Genomic DNA, 24370 nt, shown 5'->3' with positions numbered 1-24370 from the left:
ACTATTTAAATCCTCCTGAGCACCTCTAGCAAATTTCCCTGCCAGTATATTAGTCCCCTTCCAATTTAGGTGCAATCCATCTTTCGTGTACAGGTCACTTCTACCCCAAAAGAGATCCCAATGATCCAAAATTGTGAATCCTTCTCCAACATATCAACTCCTCATCCGTGCATTGATCTGCTCTCTCCTCCTATTCCTGCCCTCACTAGCTCATAGCACCGGGAGTAATCCAGATATTACTATCCTTAAGGACCTCCTTTTTAAATTTCTGCCTAACTCTCCGTAATCTCCCTTCAGAATCTCAACCTTTTCCCTTCCTATGCTGTTGGTTCCAATGTGGATAATGACCTCTTGCTGGCCCCTCTGCACCTTCTCTGAGACATCCTTGATCCTGGTACCAGGGAAGCAACACACCATTCTGCCTTTTCGCTGCTGGTCACAGAAACGTCTGTCTGTACCTTGGACTAGAGAATCCCCTAACACAATTGATCTCTTGGAAAACGACGCAACCCTCGTTGCATTAGAGCGAGTCTCAATACCAGAAACTTGGCTGTTTGTGCTATGTTCTCCTGAGAATCCATCACCCCCTACATTTTCCAAAACAGCATACATGTTTGAAATGGGTATATCCACAAAAGAATCCTGCACTAGCTGCCTACCTCTCTTACCTTTCCTGGAGTTAATCCATCTATGTGACTGTATCTGAGACTTTCCCCCCTTCCTATAACTGCCATCCATCACATAGTGTTACTGTTGGCAAATTCCTCATTGCTCCTAACTGCCTCTCCAACCGATCCATTTGATCTGATAAGATTCGTAGCCAACAGGATTTATGACAGATATAATCCACAGTAACCCATAAGCTCTCTTTAAACTCCCGCATCTGACAAGAAGTACATATCACTCTATTAAAGGCCATGTTTGCTCCTTCACAATCTACAAACCCAGAAAATAACACCGTCTTATTCCTCTACAAACACTGCCCCAGGTTAAATTAATAGTTATGGCTTATATTTTAAGTTTCATCAAGAGACATATCTCCAAAAACATATATTCAAAAAAGAACCCACTCTTCTCACTACTGCCGATTCTCTGTAGGCCACACTTAAAACAACGATTAACTTATCTGATTCTGTGCTGTGAACTTTGCCCAACAGTTCCTCCAAGATCAGTTGTGAATTTCACTGTTTGTTAATTTTCCCAGATGCACTCCGATGTCCAGTGATACATGGATTCAAACTTTTTTCCCCAAAGTTCCAAAACAATGCAACAGCATAAGAAACAGTAATTGCTGCTCCTAGAATTTGAGGAAATCACCTCCAACACCTAAAAAACCTCAAAAAAGGAGCAACTCTTGCAGCCAGAAATTTTTCCCATCCTCCATCTTGGATTACCCAGAGACACAGAGCATTTACCCAGAGAGACAGAGAGCTAAGAGTTGTTAAGAGATTGTTATCCACAACTGAACAATCTTCCATTTTTGATTTGTGTACTTTCTACCCGTCTAATTCCACCCACCATGTTTTATTCATACGCTGCAGGAAGAGGCTAATGTGACATCATTCTAAGCTTGCTTCAGGATCCTAAAGACTTTGCATGACAGAAATCACAGAGGCTCTGCTTAAAATTTGTCAATCTTTGTTATATATCGGTCAGTGTCCGAAAACTAAAGGATTACAACTATTACATCCATTCAAACAAAGGAGAGAGGAATAAAAAAGCCAGAAAATGCAGGCCTATAATTTTTATGTGGGTGAATCTTTTCAAAAATTATTCCAACAGATGAGGAATTTCTACTCTGAAGGTAATGAATCTGTGGAATTCTTTATTGCAAAGGGCTGTAGAGGTTGGGTCATTAAGTTCATTCGAAGCAGGAATTGAGAGATGTTTAGTCTGTAAAGGAATTAAGAGTTATTGGAAAATATTAAGAAACTGGAGTTGGATTTTATTGAATGCTGGTGCAGAGTTGATGGACTGAAGATAGATACAAAATGTGACTCTTGGGCCATTGTAGCAGACACACACAGGAGTTTACCAGAGTCACAGTATAGTAGGATGTGGAGATCTCTGTCAAGGAAGGCCATGGGATGCTTCTATATGGGTTGCGAGCATATTAAAATTTATTCAGATGTATACAGCACAAACCATGCTGTACAAATACAGTAAGAGTTTGAGTGTGATGAGATTAATGAAACCTTGTAACTGCTCCCACCTCCCCACCTCAACCCCACTTCCCACATCACCCAAGAAAGGCAGTCTTGCATAATAGAGTATGTTCTGACATACACCAGCTCTGCACCCCTGTGCAGTCTGAGACCCGTGGAATGTGTTCGAAAATTGTGGACTGCAGATGCAACTTTAAAGGTCACATGCGATACTTTCTGCTTCCCAGAAATTACGAGGATTAACTTGTAGTAGTTAACAACACAGTCAGGATTGCTTGTGGCCAAGATTCTAAACTGTAAAGAAGACCAATGCGTGAGGTGCAGAAGTTTGTGGTGGTAGATGTCTTCAATCTCAAATCTGAAAGATTGATTAATACAGTTGCCCCTTGAAGGTGCATATTGCTCACAAGTCTGGGCTGTTCCCTCAGACAAAATATAACAAACTTATTCTGCCCACATGTGGGGGCAGCACTTGTTCATTGTGTGGTTGAAATTGGGGGCAAGATTGGAAGACTTTCCAGATTGCACTCGAGAGAGAGAGAGAGTTGAAAGCTTCACTTGTTATTCCAGATGCCTCTTTGCCCCACCAACCATAAGACATAGGAGCAGAAATTAGGCCATTCAGCCCATCGAGTCTGCTCTGCCATTCAATCATGTCTGATATGTTTCTCAACCCCATTTTCTCCCTGTAACCCTTGATCCCCTCGATACTCAAGGACCTATCCATCTCAGCCTTAAATATACTCAATGACCTGGCCTTCACAGCCTTCTGTGGCAATTAATTCCATAGATTCACCACTCTCCAGCTGAAGAAGTTTATCCTTATCTCCATTCTAAAAGGTCTTCCCTTTACTCTAAGGCTGTGCCCTTGTATCCTAGTCTCTCCTATCAATGGAAATATCTTCCCAACATCCACTCTGACCAGGCCATTCAGTATTCTGTAAGTTTCAATAACGTCCCTCCTCATCCTTCTAAACTCCATCGAGTATAGACGCAGAGTCCTCAAACGTTTCTCATACGCTAATCTTTTCATTCCTGGGACCATTCTTGTGAACCTCCTCTGAACACACTCAGGGCCAGTTCATCCTTCCTGAGATATTGGGCCCAAAACTGTGCACAATACTCCAAATGTGGTCTGACCAGAGCCTTATAGAGCCTCAGAAGTACATCTCTGCTTTAATATTCAACTCCTCTCAAAATAAGGCATTTGCTTTCCTAATTACTGACTCAACTTTCAAGTTTATCTTGAGAGAATTCTGGACTGGAACTCCTCAGCCTCTTTGCACTTCAGACTTCTCAATTTTCTCTCCATTTAGAAAGTAGATGCCTCTATTCTTCCTAGCAAGGTGCATGATCTCATACTGTACTCCAATGCTCTGCTCACTCTCCTAATCTTTCCAAATCCTTCTGCAGCCGTCTGCCTCCTCAATGCTACCTGTCCCTTTATCTATCTTTATATTATCTGCAAACTTAACCAGAATGCCCTCAGTTCCTTCATCTAGATCATAAATGTGTAAAGTGAAAAGTTGTAGTCTCAAAACTGAGCTTTGCAGACCACCACTTGTCACTGGCTGCAATCCTGAGAAGGACTCTTTAATACCCACTCTCTGCTTACTGCCAGACAGCCAAGCTTCTATACATGCAAGCACCTTGCTTTGAACGCCATGGGCCCTTATCTTACTCAGTAGCCTCCTGTACGACACCTTGTCAAAGGCCTTCTCGAAGTCCAGATAGATATCATCCATTCACTCTCCTTGGGCTAACCTACTCATTACTTGCTCAAAAATATTTGAGAAGATTTGTCAGGCATGACCTCCCCTTGATGAAACCATGCTGACTTTGCCCTAATTTACCATACACTTCCCAGTATTCAGAAATCTCATCCTTCACAACGGATTCCAGGATCTTACCCATGACCGAGGTTGGGCTAATTGGTCTGTAATTTTTCCTCTTTTGTCTCACTTCCTTTTTAAAGAGAGGTGTCCAGTCCTCAGGAACCCTCCCTAATTCTAGCAATTCCTGAAAGATCACTGCTAACGCCTCCACTATCTCTTCAGCTTAGAAGTTTCTATCCCTTAGGCTCTGTGATGAAGTCCATTTGGTGCAGGTGACTTACCCATTCAGTTTTTCTAACACCTTCTCCTTGATAATGGCCACCATGCTCAGCTCTGCCCTCTCACTCTCTTGAACTTTAGAGATATTACTCATGTCTTCCACCGTGAAGACTGACGTGAAGTAATTTATTCAGTTCTTCAGCCTTGTTCCCTACTACTGTCTCCCAAGCATCATTTCCAGTGGCCCAATGTCCACTTTTGCCTCTCTTTTGCCCTATATATATCTAAAGAAACTCTTACAGTCTTCCTTTATATTACTGGTTAGCTTACCCCCATATTTAATCTCTCTTATCTCATTTTGGTGTTGGTGTTTGTAAACCTCCTCTGATTTCCCACTGCCCTTCAGCACATTACATGCTTTCTCTATTGCTTATGCTATCCCTGACTTCCCTAGCCAGCCACGGTTGCCTCCTCCTTCCTGTACCAGGCTTCTTTTTCCTTGGGATGAATCTCTGCTGTGTCTCCTTAATTACTCCCAAAAATTCCTGCCATTGCTGTTCCACTATCGTTCCTGCCAGGCTCTCTCCTAGTCAATTTTACTCAGCTCCTCCCTTATGCCTCTACAGTTACCTTTATTCAGCTGTAAAACCATTACCTCTAATTCTACCTTCTCCCTTCCAAATTGCAGAGTAAATTCAATCAAATTATGATCACGGCCTCCTAAGAGTTCCTTCACCTTAAGCTGCCTTATCAAGTCTGCCTCAGTTCATGTTCCTTTCTGAATTGAAATCCCTGTCAACTCTACCAGCTTTGATTCTCCCCACTCAACTTGTTTATTTAACTATGCATCTCTGCACTTTATCTCTTGAACTGCAGGCCTAACAATTATTAATGGCTACCATCGTGATCCACTGCCCCCTCTAAAGCCAACATGGTGGTGACCCTTGATGACTCTCCCTCCTGTGGTATCACGTGCCCTCCCATGTTATGTTAGTTCCCACACCAGTATCTACAATAACCCCCTTCACAGTTATTGTCCACTCTGCATTGTAGCACCAGTCTCGTGATTTGAGTTCCCCAATTTCCCTAGAACAGCATTGCTCCCTAATAACACCCTTCGACATAGAGGACCCAAAACTGCAGGACTGGCTGTGGTTTGCCATCATCTGCCCTGACTGAGGAGGGACCAGCTTCCTGTATAGTTCCCTGACTGATTTATTGGTGATCCCTGGACTCAAATTGCAAGACTGACCATGGCCCAATCTTTGGGCTATATGCACACGATCCCTGGACCCTTGACCACAGCCAACCCCATGGACTCAGGTCAGACGAAGTCAGTGACTGAATTGCTGACTGGCCAAAGTCCTCCCTGACTGGACTAAGGACTACTCTTCGCAGACTTTCAGGCATAGCTGCCTAGTTTTAGGCCTGCACTCAAATACAAAGTAAGACAGAATTACTGTGAAAAAAAAAATCAAAAAAACTGTGGATGATGGAAATCAGAAACAGAAACAGAAATATCTAGAGAAACTCTGGCAGCAACTGTGGAGAGAAAGCAGAGTTAACATTTCGGGTCCAGTGACGTTAGTTCAGAACTGACTGTAGGTTTGCCCTGTAGCTAGGAAAGGGTTGGTATATATTACTAAAAGTGTGGTGGGAGGAGTAAACAATGGCTGGAGATGGAGCCCACAGCAAGAGAATATCATGGTCCAGGAGGCTATAGCAATGAAAATGGATATCTTATACTGTTTAATTGTTATGAGAATTTCTGACTCAACCACACTTTCAGGCATGGAGTTCCAGACTCCCATCACCCTCCACAAAAAAAATCTCAACACTCTTCTTAGCCTTCTAGCTCTTAGCTTTTAATCTATACATCTAGATTAATCCCTCTGCTCATGGAAAAAGACCCTTCCTCTACACCCTATCTGAGCCTCTCATAATCTTATTCACCTCCATCAGGGCCATTCTCAACCATCACTTCTCCAAGGAAAACAACCTCAAATTAACCAATATTTCCTTATATCTCCGACCCTCCAGCCCAGGTCGCAATCCAGGAAATTCTTTCCACACCCTCTCGAGTGTAATAATTACCTTCCTATTGTGTGGTGACCTGAACTGCACACAGTACTCCAGCTATGCCCAGTAAGTTATATTTGTAGCGTAACCCCTCTGCTTCTGTATTTTACATCTCGGCTTGTAAAACCAAGTATCACAAAAGGCCTTATCACATAATCTACCTGCCCTTCTACTTTCACGGATCTGTGAATGTGCACCCACTCTCCCATCTTCTGTACTTTCCAGGTCCTGCCATTCATTGTGTCACTCTTTGTCTCGTTAGTTTTCCAAAGTGACCATGGCCCAATCCTTTTCCAAACCTCACACTTTTCAGATTGAATTCCAACTGGCACTACTGTGCCCAGCTGAGCAGTGCATTGATATCCTGCTGTTTGCAGCTATCCTCCTCACTATGTATTATTCTGCAAATTTTCATATGATCTATGAACTTCTTGATACATACCCCCTAAATCTAGGTCCAAATCATTAATGTACACCACAGATAATACCGAGCCCTGTGGCACTCCACTGGAAAGACTTCCGGTCACATAAATATACTTCTAATCTCACCCTTTGCTTCTTGCCTGTCAATTGATTTTGGACCCAGTGTGTTACTTTGTATCCCTTGCCTTGAATCCCATAGGCTTTTACTTTCTTGACCAGTCTTCCATAAAGGATCTTATCAAAAACCTTGCTGAAGTGCATGTTGACCACATCAAGAGCTTTAATGCTCCCATTTATCTCAATAAAAGTCAATCAAGTTTGTCAAATGTGACCTTCGCTTACCAAATCTACACTAACTAACCCTGACTATCCTTTCTCACCATTGGTCATGTCATTCAGATGCTGGGAAATTTCGCCCAATATCTGCCATGTTGCTAATTTCTGGAGCACGTCAAACTTTTGGTGCTGATTGTTGGTTTTGAGTGAAATTTGTTTTTTGATCTGTGCCCCAATACCATCAATATCAATATTCTTAGTAGGGAACCTGTGTAGATGTTCACACTCTGATGACAAATTAGATGAGAACTTTGCTAGATTGTTCACAAGTCCAACAGATATTTGCAGTTTTCACATCTATTGGTCACTACATCTCTGCCCCAGCTCTTACTTTATCAGGATCTGAGCTAAGGCTTTTTGCTTTCAGTATATGAGCTTCCTATGTGATGTCAGGCATTCCTTTTCTTTATGTTGTTTATTTCCATTTCATATTGTTCATTCTGCTGTTCTGTGCTGACCACCTCCTTAGCTTACAGTTGCTTATTATCAACTATCAGTCTCTTCACAGAATAAGTTCTTCACCTTATCTTTCTTTTCATTGTTTAGGAACTCCTGAGTCGGTGATATCACCTATCTTGCCTGTCAGGCAGCTGGAATCCACCTCAGCAGATGCTGAGTTAGTCTCACACTGTAATCTACTTTGAGATGGAAAAGCGCAGCAGGTCAGGCAGCATCCAGGGAACAGGAGAATCGACGTTTCGGGCATAAGCCCTTCTTCAGGAAGAAGGGCTTATGCCCAAAATGTCGATTCTCCTGTTCCCTGGATGCTGCCTGACCTGCTGCGCTTTTCCAGCAACACATTTTCAGCTCTGATCTCCAGCATCTGCAGACCTCACTTTCTCCTCTACTTTGAGATGATACCATTAAGATATCTAACACATGTAAAAAGATCTTTATAACCTTTTCAGCAGTCAATGGCTTAGCAGCCTGTGAAACTCTGCAGGCCTCTTCTGGAAGGCTTCTCTGAAGACTTACTAGTCCAAATTTTAGACTTAGTTCAGTTGAGTTGGATGGATTTTGCTTGACATCTACTGTTCCAGATCTTTATTCTTTCCAATGCATCAGACTCTCAACTTCATTTCTCCTATTGGAATGAGTGTCATTCCATCATATAGCCTCAACTTAATCTATGAGGGCTTCGTTTTTGGGTCACCATTTTGGACAACTTTACAAAGCCCATAATGTTGAATGAGGCACCTGAATGATGTCTATCTGACACCACATTAATTTGATACTCTCCTTATGCAGGCATTGGTCTAATAGTCACAAACTAGTTATAATTTTTAGACCTGATGATACCAACCTGTTGTATGGTGTAAAATAATTCATTCAGAAGTATCATCTGAAATCTCTCTCACAGCCATCTTTAAAGGCTTGTTTTGCTCCTTTCCAGGTCGATATTTGCATGCAGAGTGATTCATCTGCTTACAGATAGACATTGTTTCCCCACACTAGATATGTTTTATTTTCTTCTGTTTAATGTCTTCCACAATGTTTATATCGTGTTCTCTGGCTGTGACCTCTCTTCTGGCCCTTCTACAAATACTTTTTAATTGTTTAGAATATATTGTTCTTGTTTGCCTGGAATGTCTCTCAGCAGAATGCAAAGTCTTACCTGTTCTCCCATTAATATGCTGTAGATGACGATTGACAGCCTCAGAGCTTCTGTATGTTAATGGATTTCTTGAGATTTAATTTCTCCTTTTTTTTTTAGCAAACATGCTCTCAGAATGGGATATCTTAAGCCTAAAGACAATTCTATCTCTGAGATGACCTTTCACTTTGGCCAAACTCTCAGGGTTCAGCTAGCTGTATCAGTGATATCACATACGAACTAGTAATCTCCCTCTCTCCTTGAATTCTGATTTGAATATTTATCATTCAATGTAGCATTATTAGATGGTTCAAGTCTTTAAATCTTCAAAATTTATCTTGTTTTGGTTCTCTGCTCCTCAGTGAAGCTTAGCACGTATATAGCTTCTATCGCTCTTGACCCAGGGCTGATAACAGGGTTACTATGCTTATTTGTTCAATCTTTTTACTTATTTGTGTAACTACTTCATATTTTTGCCACTGAGAAAGGAACAACACATTCCATTTCTGTCTCATATCTCCTTTCATTTCCGCAGCAACAAGGTGTGGAAAATTGGCAACCATTCTAATTCGCCCAATATTCAAATGTTCGAGGCTGGGGTTACTTTCTTCACAGTAGCTGGATCTCACATGGCTTCATCTTAAGCTTTTAAGTTCCACCAATGGCTGCCACAAACTGAAGTGAAAACAAGTTATACAGAGGTAAAGGTCACATGGCTGGAGCAAGCCAGGCAATTTAGTATGTACAAAAACATTACTCCAAACCCTGACTACAAAACCAATAGGGAGCCCACTCATTAAAAACTAGCTGGCCTGAGGCAACTTTACATTGGCAGCAATGTTAATTGGTTCGGGATAAGATCTCATCCCCATAAAACAAGGAGGTTACCAGCTTGTTGCTTGGCAATGTTACAGTCCCAGCAGTTCCAGGTTTGAGTAGTGGCCACTGCAGAAGCTGTAAGTCATCCCCAAATAAGGAACAGACATGGAAAAGGAATTTAAGCTACGTCTGGGGTATTGGTGGGGTCTGGCTGGTAGATTGGAGTGGTGAGTGGGGGAGGAGAGGGCTGGCAGTTTGGAGTGAGAACGCGCGGAGGGCTGGCAGATTGCAATGGTGGTAGCAAGGCTTAAGAGGCTGATAGGAGAGGGAAGGGTTGTAAGGGGTGTCTGTGACCTTGGTTGGGGAGAGTGTAGTACCTTCAATGGGATGTTGTTCCCCAGCCAACTTAGTCCAAATCAACCTGTGTAGGATATGCTGGTGTGAGCCTCTGGTGTAAGCCTCTACCTACCATGGATGGTTTTGAAGTAATCCTGCTCTTAAATGGTTACTAATTGACCGGTTAAGGTCCTTTCTTGGATCTGATGATGGGTGGGCTGTATAAAACCCATCATAAAATGGCACATAGGTAGGGATGGATGTGAAATCAGTGGAGTTGCCATGTGTTATATCCTGTGAACACTCCAGCTTCAGATCCACTGATAATGATCTATAAATTTCAACCCACTGTGGCAATAGGGGAGATCTGTACTGATGTATCCACATCTTGTTTTAGCCAAGTGTTATTTTTCAGTTAAATGATCTCCATTGCTTGTAAGTTTTGTTGTTAACCATTATACAAGTAATGAAGCCCAATTTATAATTAGAGGGCAATAACATTGGAAATGACTGTGGCTTAAACAAGTAGGACTGAATTAGGTACTTTGTAAAACTAGCTCCAAGTCATGGCTAATGCCAATGCCGCAGCAGCCCTGAAGGTCTGAAATGGTGCTGTACATGCTTTTGGGCATTCCTGGCATTGTCTCATCGTGGTGAGAAGGGATTAGAGGTATATTGTCATTGGAAGTGTCAGAAGAGATTCCATCATGATGTCAAACAGCAGTTCCAGCTGTGAATTGTGTTTTGATGAGCTACTGCATGCATTCAGAGAGGCAACGGGATTTGGTGACTCAACATTGTATGAAATCTAGGGGCCGTGGTGACTGTGTCTCCTTGTTCTGCAACAAAACTAGCAAATGGAATAAAAGCTGCAGAGATATGAACTTTTACAGAGAGGGCAGAGGAGGTGGGCTGTCCACTTAAAGGTTTCTCCAGAGCACCTCCATCTCTGTTTGAATCAGGACACAGTTTAAACAAGGATGAGATCAAAGGATTGAGCCACTTGCTTCAGCCTGATTTGAAATCTCACGGTAGGATCAGAGTGATATGTTCAATGACCACAAAGGTCATAGTGGGATAGACATTTTATGTGTCTGGATGTTTCCACATGGGGTCAGGTAACATTTCCGATATATCCTTGTACATCAATGAATACACCAATGTTGATCCCGTCTATGTTATGCTCATTGAGCACATGGTTTCTTCCTCTGTCGGCAGAAGCAACATTATGGATGTCAATAACAATAGGTTTTGGAAATGCCCAGGACAATTATTTAAATAAGCACTTACATCATGCCAGAGAATGCTTTCCATCCTGGTAGAAACCATTATGCACTTATTCTGAGACAGTTATTCATTCCTAAGGCCTCCTTGGAGACTTAGAGATTTATCTTTTGGTGATACAGGTGACGTATGTAGTGGCTCATGAGTTTGAAGCTCCTTCACTTTGACTCAACAATCTTATCCGTAACATAGCAAATAATACAAAGCAATAACATAATTAATTAAAAAATCACACTTACTATCAGTCTTCCATGCACCTTTGCCTGACCCAGTGTTATCCCATTGGCTGCAGCCTGGCTGAAGGAAGGGGTGACTTGCACTAAGGGAGACTCCAGATGGCCTTGAGAAGCTCTAGGTTGGCACTGGTGGAGATACAGTGGTGGCAGTATGAAAGTTGTCATCCTGAGAAAGACTAATAGTGCGCCATGATGTTACTTTGTTTCTGGGTGACATCTCAGCAATTTGGATATCTTTAGGAGCACAGATTGTCACAAGAGCCTGTATGGTCTTTTGAGAATTGAAACCCATGACCATAATGGCAGGAACTTGAGTCTGTAATCATATCAAGCATGGAACTCAGGATCTATGCCAGTGCTTTCACTTCTGTGCAGCCCTGAGACATTGGGAGGCTTCTGTCTGTGCTACAATGGAACAGAGACTGCACCTATCAGACTCTGTAGCATGGCTAGGTTTGCTGGTGCTGTCATGGATTGCTGTTACCAATTCCTTGTTGCAATAGTTGGCCTTCAGGCTCTATGGGATCTCCTCACACTGATTTGGAATTCTTCCATGGGCCTTTGACAGTGGCAAAAGTGAATCTGGCATTCATTACCATCAATCTCTCCTGTGGGCCAACCTATCAAAATTGTCATTTGAGTCTGTGTTTCAAAGCTTATCTGTGCTGTTATCCTCTGGTGGTCTGGCACACAGGCTACCCTATCACTCTCAACCAAGCTGCTGCCATCTCTTACCCATTGTCTCACTGTGTGCTGGTTTATACTGGCATTTAAGGTTTGAGCAGTATCAGTATCTGAGTTACTGGCTTTGATTGTCACATCAACTAGCTGTGCTTTCTCATCACTGTGGCTGGAGACGCTGGTGGCTCGGGAAGCGTGAATCAGAAAGGACAGATTGAGGGGGTGGGGAGACCGAGGGGCAGGGTAAAGTGAGAGATTGATGCTTACATAATCAGCTACTTTCACATTATGTCAAATGGCAGGATGAGAGTGGGGTTGGGTTAAGGTGGGACCATAATGTAGTTACGTATGAGCATCCTGAGTGGTTTTCGTGATGGCGAATGCTGTGGGCTCAGTTGTAACTGATTGCATGATGTGGAGGGCTATCTCCTCCATTGGACTCAGGTGTTAACACTGTGTCTAGCCAGCAGCTAGACAATTAACTGCACCTTCTATTATGGCCAACATTGTTCTGAAAGGCAAGGGGAGCAATGCATTGTGTTAGGGTGATGTACCTACAGTAATGAAATAACTGGCTGTCTTTGGAGGCAGCAAGAGATGAACAAAGAAACACTTATATTTGTATTGCAACTTTCATAACTGGATATCTCAAAGTACTTTCTGACTGAGGAAGGCCTTTTGAAAATTAGGCACTGTTGTGGTATAGGAAATGTAATTGTGAATTTGTGAGCAGTAAAGTCCCACAAACAGACTTTTGATAATGAGCAGATAATCTGTTTTTGTTAGGGTTAACTGAAGGCTAAATATTTATGAGATCAGGTGGGAGACCAGGCGGCATGGTGGCACAGTGGTTAGCACTGCTGCCTCACAGCGTCAGAGACCCGGGTTCAATTCCCGCCTCAGGCGACTGACTGTGTGGAGTTTGCACGTTCTCCCCGTGTCTGCGTGGGTTTCCTCCGGGTGCTCCGGTTTCCTCCCACCATCCAAAGATGTGCAGGGTCAGGTGAATTGGCCATACTAAATTGCCTGTAGTGTTAGGTAAGGGGTAAATGTAGGGGTATGTGTGGGTTTCGCTTCGGCGGGTCGATGTGGACTTGTTGGGCCGAAGGGCCTGTTTCCACACTGTAATCTAATCTAATCTAACCTCTCCTGCCCTTTTTGGATTATACTGCTTTAAGACAATGTATACCCAGTTAGTAGTAAGTATTCTAGCTGAAATTTAACACCTTTGTCCTCACTTTTCATATTGCCTGTCTCCATATTCAAAGGATTGTTCTCCTCCATTTCAGACAACTTCAGCAGAATGCCACCAGCAAATACATCTTCTCCTCACTCCCCCCTCTGCATTTTGAGGGACTGTTCCCTCTGGAACACCGTAGTCCAGTCCTCAACAACCAACACCACTCCCCACGGCAACTTCCCATGTAACCACAGAGGGTCAAACCTGCCCCTTCACCTTATCCTTGCTCACTATCCAAGGGCCTAAACAGTCTTTCCAGGTGAAGCAGCATTCACCTGCACGCAGGGTGGCCTACTCTGCATTGGAGAAACAAAATGCAGATGGGGTGACCATTTTGCAGAACACCTTTGGTCCGTGCACAAGCATGACCCCAACCTTCCCGCAGCTGGTCATTTTAACACAGCAACCTGCTCGCATGCCCACCTGTCTGTCCTTGGCATGCTGCAATGTTCCAGTGAATCACAGCGCAAACTGGAGGAACAACATCCCATCTTCAGACTTGGCACTTCACAGCCTTCTGGACTTAATACTGAGTTCAACACCTTCAGATTGTGAATTCATTCCCATTCCTTCCCTTTCTTTTAGCTTCTATTGTTACATTCTCCGTCACCATGTCCTCTCTCCCCTCCCCTCACTTCAGTGGGACCATCTGTTTTTTCCAGTCTGGCAGTTTGACCCACCATTGTTCTGCCATTCTCACATTCTGATCACTTAATATGCACTAACAATATTTTTTCTCTCCCAGCACTCTACACCCCCCCCTCCATACTTCATGTCAGTTCTGATGAAGAGTCACCTAGACTCGAAACATTAACTTGTTCTGCCTCCATGGATGCTGCATGACCTGCTGTGATTTTCAGCATTTTTGGTTTTCAGTAACTTATACAAGTTAAGCTTCACCTTGCTCCTGTACTGCATATCTCTATGAATAAAGCCCAGCACGATGTATGATTTTTTTACTGCTCTGTCCACCTCTCTTGCCACCTTCAATAACCTGTGCACATTGGTGCCTCTAATTCTGCACCCCTCGTTAGAATTGTTCCCCTTATTTTATAGTGTCTGTCTTGTTCTTCCTACCAAAATGCATCACTGCACTTTTCACATTGAACTTCATCTGACATCTATCTGACCACTGGTCATGTTACCTAGAGGTGCCATTACTCTGCAGTCAATAAATAATCTTGTTGCACTACACAATAGCAAGACTAATTTATCCTCATCTCTGTTTGGTGCCAGATAGGCTGCTCTAAGAACGATGATGAAAGCATGAACTTCTCATCTAGGCTAGAAGTGCCAGTCTGATTCTTCCAGTTTATATGTAGATTAAAATTATCCATTATTATTGCTGTCTATTGACCATATTCTTTTGTAATCTTTGTCCTAATTTCTAGTTACCACTACAGGGTCTGTGAACCATTTTCACTAGTGACTTCTTTCCTTCTACTGTTCTACATCTCTAGCCAAACTAATTTGGATAACCTTGATTTCCTGAACCAAGTCACCTTTAACTATTGTACAAGTGTTATTTTTGATTAGGAGTGCTAGCCCTCCGCCTTTGCTCATCTTCCTATTCTTCTTTAATGTTACATTCCCTTCAATATTCAGGACTCAACATCCTGCAAACATGACTCCGTAATGGCTACCATGTATTATTTATATCTATAATGTGCATTATCAATTCATTTAGTTTGTTATGAATGCAACACATATTCAGATATTTAGACTTTACATGTATCTTTTTTTGTTTACTTGCTATCAAGGCTTAAACATAAGGTGAACAGAAATGATTCTATTGTGTGTTTGAAGAGGTGCAGATGCCTTTCCTTGTTGACCTTATCAATATTCTGTCTTCAGCCAGCACTATTGAAAGACTGTTTAACTAGGCCTTCATTCCTTTTGCTGTTTGTGGGAACTTGCTGTGCATAAATTGAATGTCACACTTAACTACATAACAGTGACTGCACTTCAAAAATAATTCATTTCCGGGTGTTATATGATGCTACGTAAATATGTTCTTTACTTCTAAATTGCAGGTTCCAGAAAAAGAGGATCACAGTAGGTATATTAGACTGGAAGAAAATGGGAACCAAATTCAATAGACCCAGACCTTTGCATCTGGAGACTGAATCTTTCCAAAAAGGCTGTCAGTGAACCGTACAGGGTGGGTTGTGGAAAGTGACTTTCACTCTATATCTAACCTATGTTACACCTATCCTGACTATTAGATGGATAAATGTGATGTGAATTTTATTCTGTGTCTACCTGCACAAGGAATGGGACTCAGTAGTGGGGTTATTTCCCTAAGTCTAACCAGTTCTGCCTACTCTGTAAGTACTTAATGGGACTGCATCGATTTTTCTTCTGTGTCTAATCCATGCTGCACATTATCTGGGAATATTGGAACATACAAATGATATTTACTGTGTTGTTGTACATGCCCTGAGTTTGTTTGATGGGACAGTGCAGGGGAGATTTATTTAATCCCTAAGTATGCTATGCATGCCCAGGGTGTGTTTGATGGGACAGTGGAGATTCAGCCTTTCTTTTATCCATCTTGTTCTCTCTCTGATCTGTCAGTCCTTACTGGTAACATTGATATATAAATGTTTGAAACATACATCCTCAGCTTGCAGGAAGATAAGTTTGCAGACAAAAAAGAAGCAAATGCCTCAACAGACTTGATGCTCTCAAATGCACTGCTATAAGAATGTAAATGCTTAATTACTCCTTGTTCAAACAGCAAATCCCACAAGGTAAAGAATATGAGATTGGGTTTGCCCTCAAACAGACAGTGTGCACTAAGGGAATGGAGGATGTAATGCAAGACTGTGAATACATGGATGATGGAGTGAGTATAACTGTGTCTTCTTTCTGAGCATTTTGGGAATGACCCAATGGAATTAACTGTGATTCATAGTGCCTGTTTCTAACAAAGGGTGTCAGGTGGGGGGAGAGCTCAGTTTGGTCTTAGCTGCCATTTCATCTGCAGCAGCCATGCACCTTATTAGCCTCAATAGTCCTCCTTAGTCCTGTCAGTCTCATGCCATAACTCCAATGGGAATCTGATGGTAGTATCAGAATTCAACGGAAACAAGATTATGCCAACTTTATATTGTACTCGGACTTTCCCTCATTGCCTTGTAAAAGGAATGATGGGAAAGTCGAGAATTCTTAGGTCGCTCCTTAAGAGGGCAAGTGATAGGCAGAACTGACAGATCTGACTACCTTTATACAGAAACTACTGAAAGCCAGTGGATGGGTCAAAAATAATTTAGAGTAATGGAATATTAGCCTTCATCTTGAGGGGAATTACCAAGGAGTGCCAGATATATTATAGCTGTGTACAGTTCTGGTGAGACGTCATCAAAAATATGGCATTCAATCCTGGGCATCATCCCTGAGAAAGAATGTAATGGCCTCAGAGGAAAGGCAGCACAGATTCACCAGAACGAATGTGAATTGTTACCAGAACAGCGAATTTATTTGAGATGAGGCTGGATAATGTACCAAGGAGACTGTGGAGATGGCCTTCTTGTCAGGCATTAAGGTGTGCTGAAAGACTTACATAATCCAAATCTAAGTAATGGTATCTTTTTAACTGTAATTATCTTCTGCAATAGTAGAATACAATCATTTATTCTACTAATTAGTTCATTTTCCTAACAGACCATATTGATTTGCAACGCAATCATTACAATTAGCTTCAACGTCCCTGTACCAACAAAGACTACAGTCAGCTGCTCACCGGTAAGCAATCCATTTCTTGTCTTTTGGTAATTACTTCACATATAGCGACAGTAAACAGACAGAATGATATAATTATTGTCAGGTAGTGACAGTCACCGAAGAAAATAAAACCTATCTACACTTGAAAGTCAGTGGCATTATCATTGCCAAAACCCTTCAGCATGTTGCACTATGATTGATCGGTTATCATTTAGACCAGCCACTTGAATCATGAGGTTGGGTGGTCTATTATAAGTGGCTGAGCTCTTGAGTTCCCTAACTCTTTCCCCTTATGAAGTCCAAGACAAGAATGTGAGGATGGCTTCAGTTGCAGTGACACTTAAGAATTTTGATTGCATCAAGTACATACCAGTCTGCTTGACTGATACCTCTTCCACCAGTTAAAAGATCAACTCCCTTCAACACCAGACATTGTGACTGCAATATGAACATCTACAGGAAATACACAAGAATGTAAGAGTGGATGTAGGTCATTCAGCCTATCAGGTCTGCTCCAACATTCAATTAGATCATGACTGATCATAAATGTCAAGACCACTTCCCCATGTAATATTCATATTCATCAATGTCATTATTCTCTTGAACCTACTCAATGATTGAGTTTCCCTAGCCCTTTGGAGATTCCCAAATATTCACCATACTCACGGTGCAGAAATTCCTCCCATCTCAATCTTAACTAGCCTATCCTTTACCCTGAGACTGTGTCCCTTTGTCTGGACACCCTATACAAATTTTATAAATTTCAGTGAGATCGCCACACAAGAGAATACAGACCAAGTTCCCTCAATCTTTCCTCATTATAAAATGCCATTATTTGAAATATCAGTCTAGTGAACTTCCATTACAATCACTCTCTGGCAAATATATTCTTCCTTAGATGAGGAGACTATCATTTTACACAATTCTCCAGGCGTGGTTTCACCAAGTTTCAGTGCATCTGCAACAAAATATTTATACTTAAAGACCCTTGTGATGAAGTCAACATACCATTTGCCTTTCTGATTGACTGTTGTACCTGCACGCTAGTATTTAGTGACTCCTGGACACGGATATCCTTTTCCCTTTGGACACCAACACTCCCCAAGTCATCAACATTTTCAAAATTATTCTGTCTTTCCATTTGTTCTACCAAAGTGGATACCTTCACATTTATTCACGTTATGTTCTACTGTTGTTTTTGCTCAGTCACAGCCTGTCTAAGTTCACTTGAAGCCTTCTTGCACCCTCCTCACAACTTATATTCCCACCTAGTTTTGTGTGATCACAAGTTTGGAAACATCACAAGGTATCCCCACATCCAAATTCTTTATTTAGATTGTGAACAGCTGTGAATCCTTGCAGGTGCAGGTTGTCATCTTGAGAATATGTTTATTCCTACTCTATGCTTCTTGTCTGTTAATTCGTAATCCATACTAGTATATTCGCCCTCTGCTGTAACTTTATTTACTAGCTTCCTGCATGGGACCTTATCAAAGGCCTTCTGAACATCCTAGTGCACCACAGTCACTGGTTCTTCTTAATCTACATCCTCAAGAACTCCCAACAAGTTTGTCAAACATGATTTCCCTTTCATAAATCCCTGCTGACTCCAACTAACTTTCCCAATTGTTTCAAATGTCTAGTTATCAAATTCTTTATGATTTTAAGATTTCCTTGCATTGACGCCAAACTAAGAAATCTCCCTCTCCGTCCCTTTTTAAACAGTAATATTACAATTGTTACCTTCGAGAATTTGTGCCACTTGAAAAGATAAGGATTACGAAACAAGTCATCAAGGATATTTTTTGATAGCATCTCCTAAAACCATAACCTGTACCACACAAAATTGCTCTGTATCCCACTGGCAAGGCCAGCATTAATGCATCATCCCTTCCTGCCCCAGGAAGATGTTGGAGTCTTATTCTTGAATATTGAAGACTATGTGGTGAAGGTGCTTCCAAAGCGTTGTTAGGTGGAGAGTTTCAGTATATTGACACAGTGACAATGAAGAAACAGCTATTTATTTCCAAATCTGGATAACTTGTGACTTTGAGCAGAATTATGAAGTGATAATTTTCCCATGCAACAGCTGGCTTTGCCCTTTATCACAAATTAGTGAAAGCACACCTACACAAATGAAGAGGTTTGATAAATTTGGGAGCCAGTTACTGACAGTGGACATAACTGTGGCAATTCTCATATTTTCTGCAAATATTTCAAGTGATAAATAAATTAGGAACTCATATAGAAAGCAAAAAACACAGAGGATAGTTTACACAAGTCACAAGAACCTGTTGGACAGATACAAAGAACAATTCACATAAGTAAAATGGGCAGTTGGCCTTTATCACAAGGGGGCTGGAACACAAAGGGGAGGACATTATGCTGTAGTTATGTTGTTTGAAGCTGCAACTGGAGTACAGCTGGGTTTTAGTTCCTGTATTTAAAAAGGATATAATGGCATTTCAGGCAGTTCAAAGGAGATTCATGACTTATTCTTGGGATAAAGAGATTGAACAGCTAAACAGGCTAGGCCTTTATTCATTTGAATTTAGAAGGAGGAGGGGTGATCTTACTGAAACATAAGATTCTGAGGGGGCTTGACAAGGTCAACGTTGAAAAGATGTTTCCTTTTGTGGAGCAATTTCAAACCTAGGGACTTAATTTCAGAAGAAGGGGACATTCATTTAAAACTGAGAGGTGAAGGAATTTCTTCTCCCAGAGGGCTGTGATTATCTGAAATTCTCTGCCTCAGAAAGTTGTGGAAGCTAGATCAATGAAAATATTTGAAAAATAAATAGACAGATATTTGGATGCTTGGGGAGTTGAGGGCTACTATCTTCGATCTTGATGAGTCATGAGCTTACTGAATGACCCACTCCTGTTTCTGTTTCTATCTTCTTATATTGTTAGGCTTCACTTGTTCAGAACCTTGGTTTGGCCCCATCCAGAATATGGCACTCACTCTTTGACAGTTACTCTTCAGAGAAAGATATATGGGCTTTTACAAAGTGGGGGTGATTGCAGAAATGTAGTTAGGGCTTAAAGGGTCAAATAATGAGGACAAATTGCATACACCAGGTTTATATTCCCTTGAGTAGACAGGTCTTAAGGATAATCCAGTTGAGTTAGAAAGATTCAATAGGATAGGGCATATAACTAGTAATAACTGCCTGTGGTGGGAAATGGATTAGGGACAGAGATTCCGAGCACTATCTGAGAGGAGTTACTGAGCAGAATTAACATCATTGGTAGAAGAGTAGCACGAGGTGCTAGGAAAGAGGTTGATTAGTGACAGGATGAGAACTGGATTGATCAGCCATGATACAATTAAGAGTAAGAGTATAGTTAGTAATATAGGGTTCAGGGAGGGGTTATAGAGTGACTGTGTGAAGGAAATGGATTAGCAACAGAGATTCAGAGCATTGTCTAAGAGGAGTTACTGAGCAGAATTAACATCATTAGTAGAAACAGCAGCAATAGGTGCTAGGAAAGAGGTTGATAATGAAACAGGGCACAGGTAAAAAAGGAATAATGTTAAAATTGAGGCTGGTTATTTAAGGGTGAAATCAGGAAGCAAAGGGTAGTAACAATCTAAAACTCTCTCCTCCAAAAGGCTACGAGTGCTTGGTTAAGACCATTATAAGATTTGGAGTTGAGGCAGCGATCAGGAATGATCTAACTGTACAGCTGAGCAGGCTTGACTAGCAGAATAAATCCTGTCTGTCTCTCTGGGGGTGAAGGGATGTTTGGATTTGAACCTGCATGTTTAACTCCTGTCTTTTGTGTTTGCCTTTTCAGCAGGATTGAGTGAGAAGTTTTGGAGAGGACATTGGTCAACAGCAGAGTAGGCAGAACAAACTGCCAAGAAAACCAGCTTTTGTCAAAAGTTTCCTGTTTAAAATAAAACCATGAGCATGGGACAAAATGTGAAATTTATTGCAGAGAAGAAACATACTAAAATTTAGTTTTAGACTATCCAGAATGTTTTGTTTAAAAATAATATGCATTGTATTAGACTTTCCCTGTTTTCTTCAGTAGCTCTGTCAATCATCTGAATCAATAGTGAGTAAAGATGTGTAGTTCAACCAATTAGAGCTGTTGTTTTAAGTGTTATCATAAGCAGTCATTCAACTGGATTTAAAAATGTGAGTCTCACTGTCTAATCTTACTACAATAAATTATAATCAACATGATGTATCCATCTGTTTTATGTGGAACAGGAAAAGCACCACCATTTACTTTCAAGAGCTAAATTAACAAGTAAGCATACTGATGGGGACTAAACGTGCCCTGTTCCACTCTCTGTATTTTTACTGAAGTTAAGTTGTTAATCTGTTATCTCTCCCACCAGTTCCCTGCAGTTCCTGTCACTAATCAACCTCTTTCCTAGCACCTATTGCTACTGTTTCTACTAATGATGTTAATTCTGCTCAGTAACTCCTCTTAGACAGTGCTCTAAATCTCTGTTGCTAATCCATTTCCTTCACACAGTCACTCTATAACCCCTCCCTGAACCCTATATTACTAACTATACTCTTACTGGTATTAATCTAGTCCCTCATGCACTCATTCACTCCATGTTCCCGTATCCAAAATTTATTTGAGTGCCACGTTGAGACATTCTTATTATTAAGATGGGAGTGATGCTTCAGAAGAGACTAGGTTGTGTTAGGACTATGCTATACTACAAAATTTTCATGAGTCATATAACACTTTTGTCATCATTGCATTCGCTCATGGGATATGGGTGTCACTGGCTGAACAAGCATTATTTGCCCATTCCTAGTTATTCCTTAGTTGGGAGTGAGCTGCCTTCTTGAACTGCTACAATCCATTTGATATGTCAATGACATTAGGGGGGAGAGTTCCAGGATTTTGACCCAGCATAACATTGGCATGGGGTCAGGTAACGTGAGGAGGAAGGGTTGAAAGATCCTGGGATGGTGGTAATAGTGTTGAGGACAGTGTGTGTGCTTTCAGGTCAGTGAACTTGGGGCAGTGTCAGGTCTGTGGGGTATGTTGTGAAATCTGTGGAGCCAAGCTGACGAGTTGGGAGTGGTGGTATCATGTTGGATGGTGCTCAGGCCAGCAATTTGCGAATCTTATGTCCAAGGGTTAGAACTATAGTCAGGCAGGGTCGTGTCCAGGAAGGGTTGAGGGTCAGGCCTATCGTCAGAGGGTGTCATGTCCAAGAGGGTAGGGGGGTCAGGCCTACAGTCAGGGGGTGTCATGTCCAAGCGGGGTCAGGCATACAGTCAGGAGGTGTCATGTCCACGAAGGGTTGGGGGGTCAGGCCTGCAGCCAAAGAGTGTCAAGTTCTGATTGAAATGGAAGGGGTGGAGTTTGCATGGTATTGGTGGTCAGAGTCTGGAAAATATATGGGACTGGGGGAGCGGATAACAAATCTACCATTGAGGTTAATAGTTACCTGGGAGTTAGAGTTGATATTTAGTCCTCTATCTCTTCAATGGGTACCTAATAGCTTAACTGTATTAGAACCCCATGAATTCATTGACTTTATCAGACTCATCTACTGGTACTATATACAGGGGAATTGCCTATTACACTCTTACTTTTGAGCAATCCTGTTCATTCGAATGCACAACTTCCCTCCACAATACAGAAATACCTACGTGATGATTGGAATACCTGGGAATGTATTGCAGTATGACATTTGGCCCTTGTGACACTCCTTAGTGACCAGCAGATGGCAGATTGTGACTAGTACATTAGCGAACTCATCCCTGGTTTCCATAGAGGCAATACGCCTGATTCAGAGGCACCATTCAGACAAAATTAAAGACTATTTCATTTCTAATTTTATGTTTGGGGACCGTGCTTAACTTCCCATATGATGATTTATTCTAATGTTTATGCAATTTGTCCTGCTTGGTACAAGGAACTCCCACCATGATAAAGCAACTGAATTATTCATTATTCTATCTGTAAACCATTTGAACCCTTTGATTAGATTCCAGTCTGCAACTCATTCCTGGGTGTTCATTATTCTAAATATAAACTATCTGAACTTGTATTTTGAATCACAGCCTGGAACTCACTCTCAGTATTTGTTGTTCGACAGATAAACTGCCAAAATTTCTTGATTAAGTATCAGCCTGTAGCTTTCTCCCAGTTATCCATTTGTGTTCAATTTAAACTCCGTAGTTAAATTCCAATCTATAATTCTCTTCCAGGTATCCATTATTCCATATGTGAACAATCTGAACCCCTTAGCTGTATGCTAATCTATAATTCATTCTGAATATAGTGAATATAAATAATTAAAATACAAGTGACTCTATACCGCCTACAAGCACTGATTGAAAATTTGATTGTACTTCTGAAGGGGGTGCAATTAACACTGCCACCTTTCTCACTCCAACTCTCCCTTTAGTATGTTGTAGAAAGACAAAGAAATCAATTAGGAAGCTGCAGATCTGTTATAATGTTTAGGTTGACTAAGTACAACTGAGTTCAGAGTGGAGGAAGAAGTGTGTGGGTTAGGTGCATTAGTCAGGGGAAAATGTAGGGTAATGGGTATGGATTAAGTGTGAGTTAAGTTTCTAGTGACTTCAGAATGAAAATGGAGTTGACAGCAGGACCTAGTTCAGCTGAGCTATCTAAAATGATTGCATGTTTAGGTTCCATCTACGAGCCAGGTCCTACTTCGAGAGTGTGTGATTTTGTAGGGCTGCACATTAGGAAAGAAGAGGATGCTGACTTTAGGGGAGAAATATCTCAACTGGGACAGATTGAAGCAACAGCCAGTGAGATGAGGATGTAAATCTGGCCCAACAGCTCATGTTATTTGTAGTCTTTTCCATTGATTCAATGCCCTGTAAATTATTGCCTTGTTGCAGCCTCAGTTTCTAAGGCTTAGTTCTGTACTGTACTAGGCAGTTGAGATTTAAATAATTTAAATCTCACCACGTGGTGAACCATCAAATGTATATCAAACTTTCTGGGATTTTAGTTTACAAAGTGATATCCATGGGGCTGGCGAATCCTATTACCTTTTCAATTGAGAGCATGTCATGCACCTTTTAACAATAGCAAACGTGACAGGTACAGGCTGTACTGATGTGCCTTTATTTTGGCTCTGTCCCTTTCCTAAGTATCATCAGTCACTGTGTTCAAAGGATTTCATTACATGTGCAATATTGAGACACATCTAAGAGATGTGGTAATATTATACATGAATATGAAGAATTTCTTTTTCTTTCTATTAATCCTCTATGGTATCTGCAGTTTTGAGAGAAGATCGCACCATGAGCACTGATTTCCATTTACTAAATTGAAAAGAGTATCAGTAAATTGTTCATTAATGAATATCTGAGGGACTGGTGAGAAGGAAGGAAGGGAGGAAGTTAAAGGACAAGTTTTGCATGTCTATT

The 24370-nt window shown here is 41.4% G+C and overlaps 1 protein-coding gene across 2 annotated transcripts in view; it reads left to right on the top strand.

Annotated features, from left to right (window-relative positions):
- The window catches only part of LOC122548947 (cathelicidin-related peptide Oh-Cath-like), a 26920-nt gene extending 5751 nt beyond the window's left edge, over positions 1 to 21169 (top strand). The window contains exons 2-4 of one of the 2 annotated variants that reach the window (XM_043687954.1): positions 15988 to 16095; positions 16914 to 16994; positions 20778 to 21169. In XM_043687954.1, the coding sequence (XP_043543889.1) occupies positions 15988 to 16095; positions 16914 to 16994; positions 20778 to 20783 (195 nt within the window). In that variant the 3' untranslated portion in view covers positions 20784 to 21169. Of the gene's footprint in view, positions 1 to 15987; positions 16096 to 16913; positions 16995 to 20774 lie in introns of both variants that reach the window. The other variant, XM_043687953.1, reaches the window with a different exon arrangement.
- The last annotated feature ends 3201 nt before the right edge of the window (positions 21170 to 24370 follow it).

The sequence above is a fragment of the Chiloscyllium plagiosum genome, chromosome 4 (assembly GCF_004010195.1).
Source record: "Chiloscyllium plagiosum isolate BGI_BamShark_2017 chromosome 4, ASM401019v2, whole genome shotgun sequence".
Lineage (NCBI taxonomy): Eukaryota > Metazoa > Chordata > Chondrichthyes > Orectolobiformes > Hemiscylliidae > Chiloscyllium > Chiloscyllium plagiosum.
This window is presented reverse-complemented; position numbering and strand designations above follow the sequence as displayed.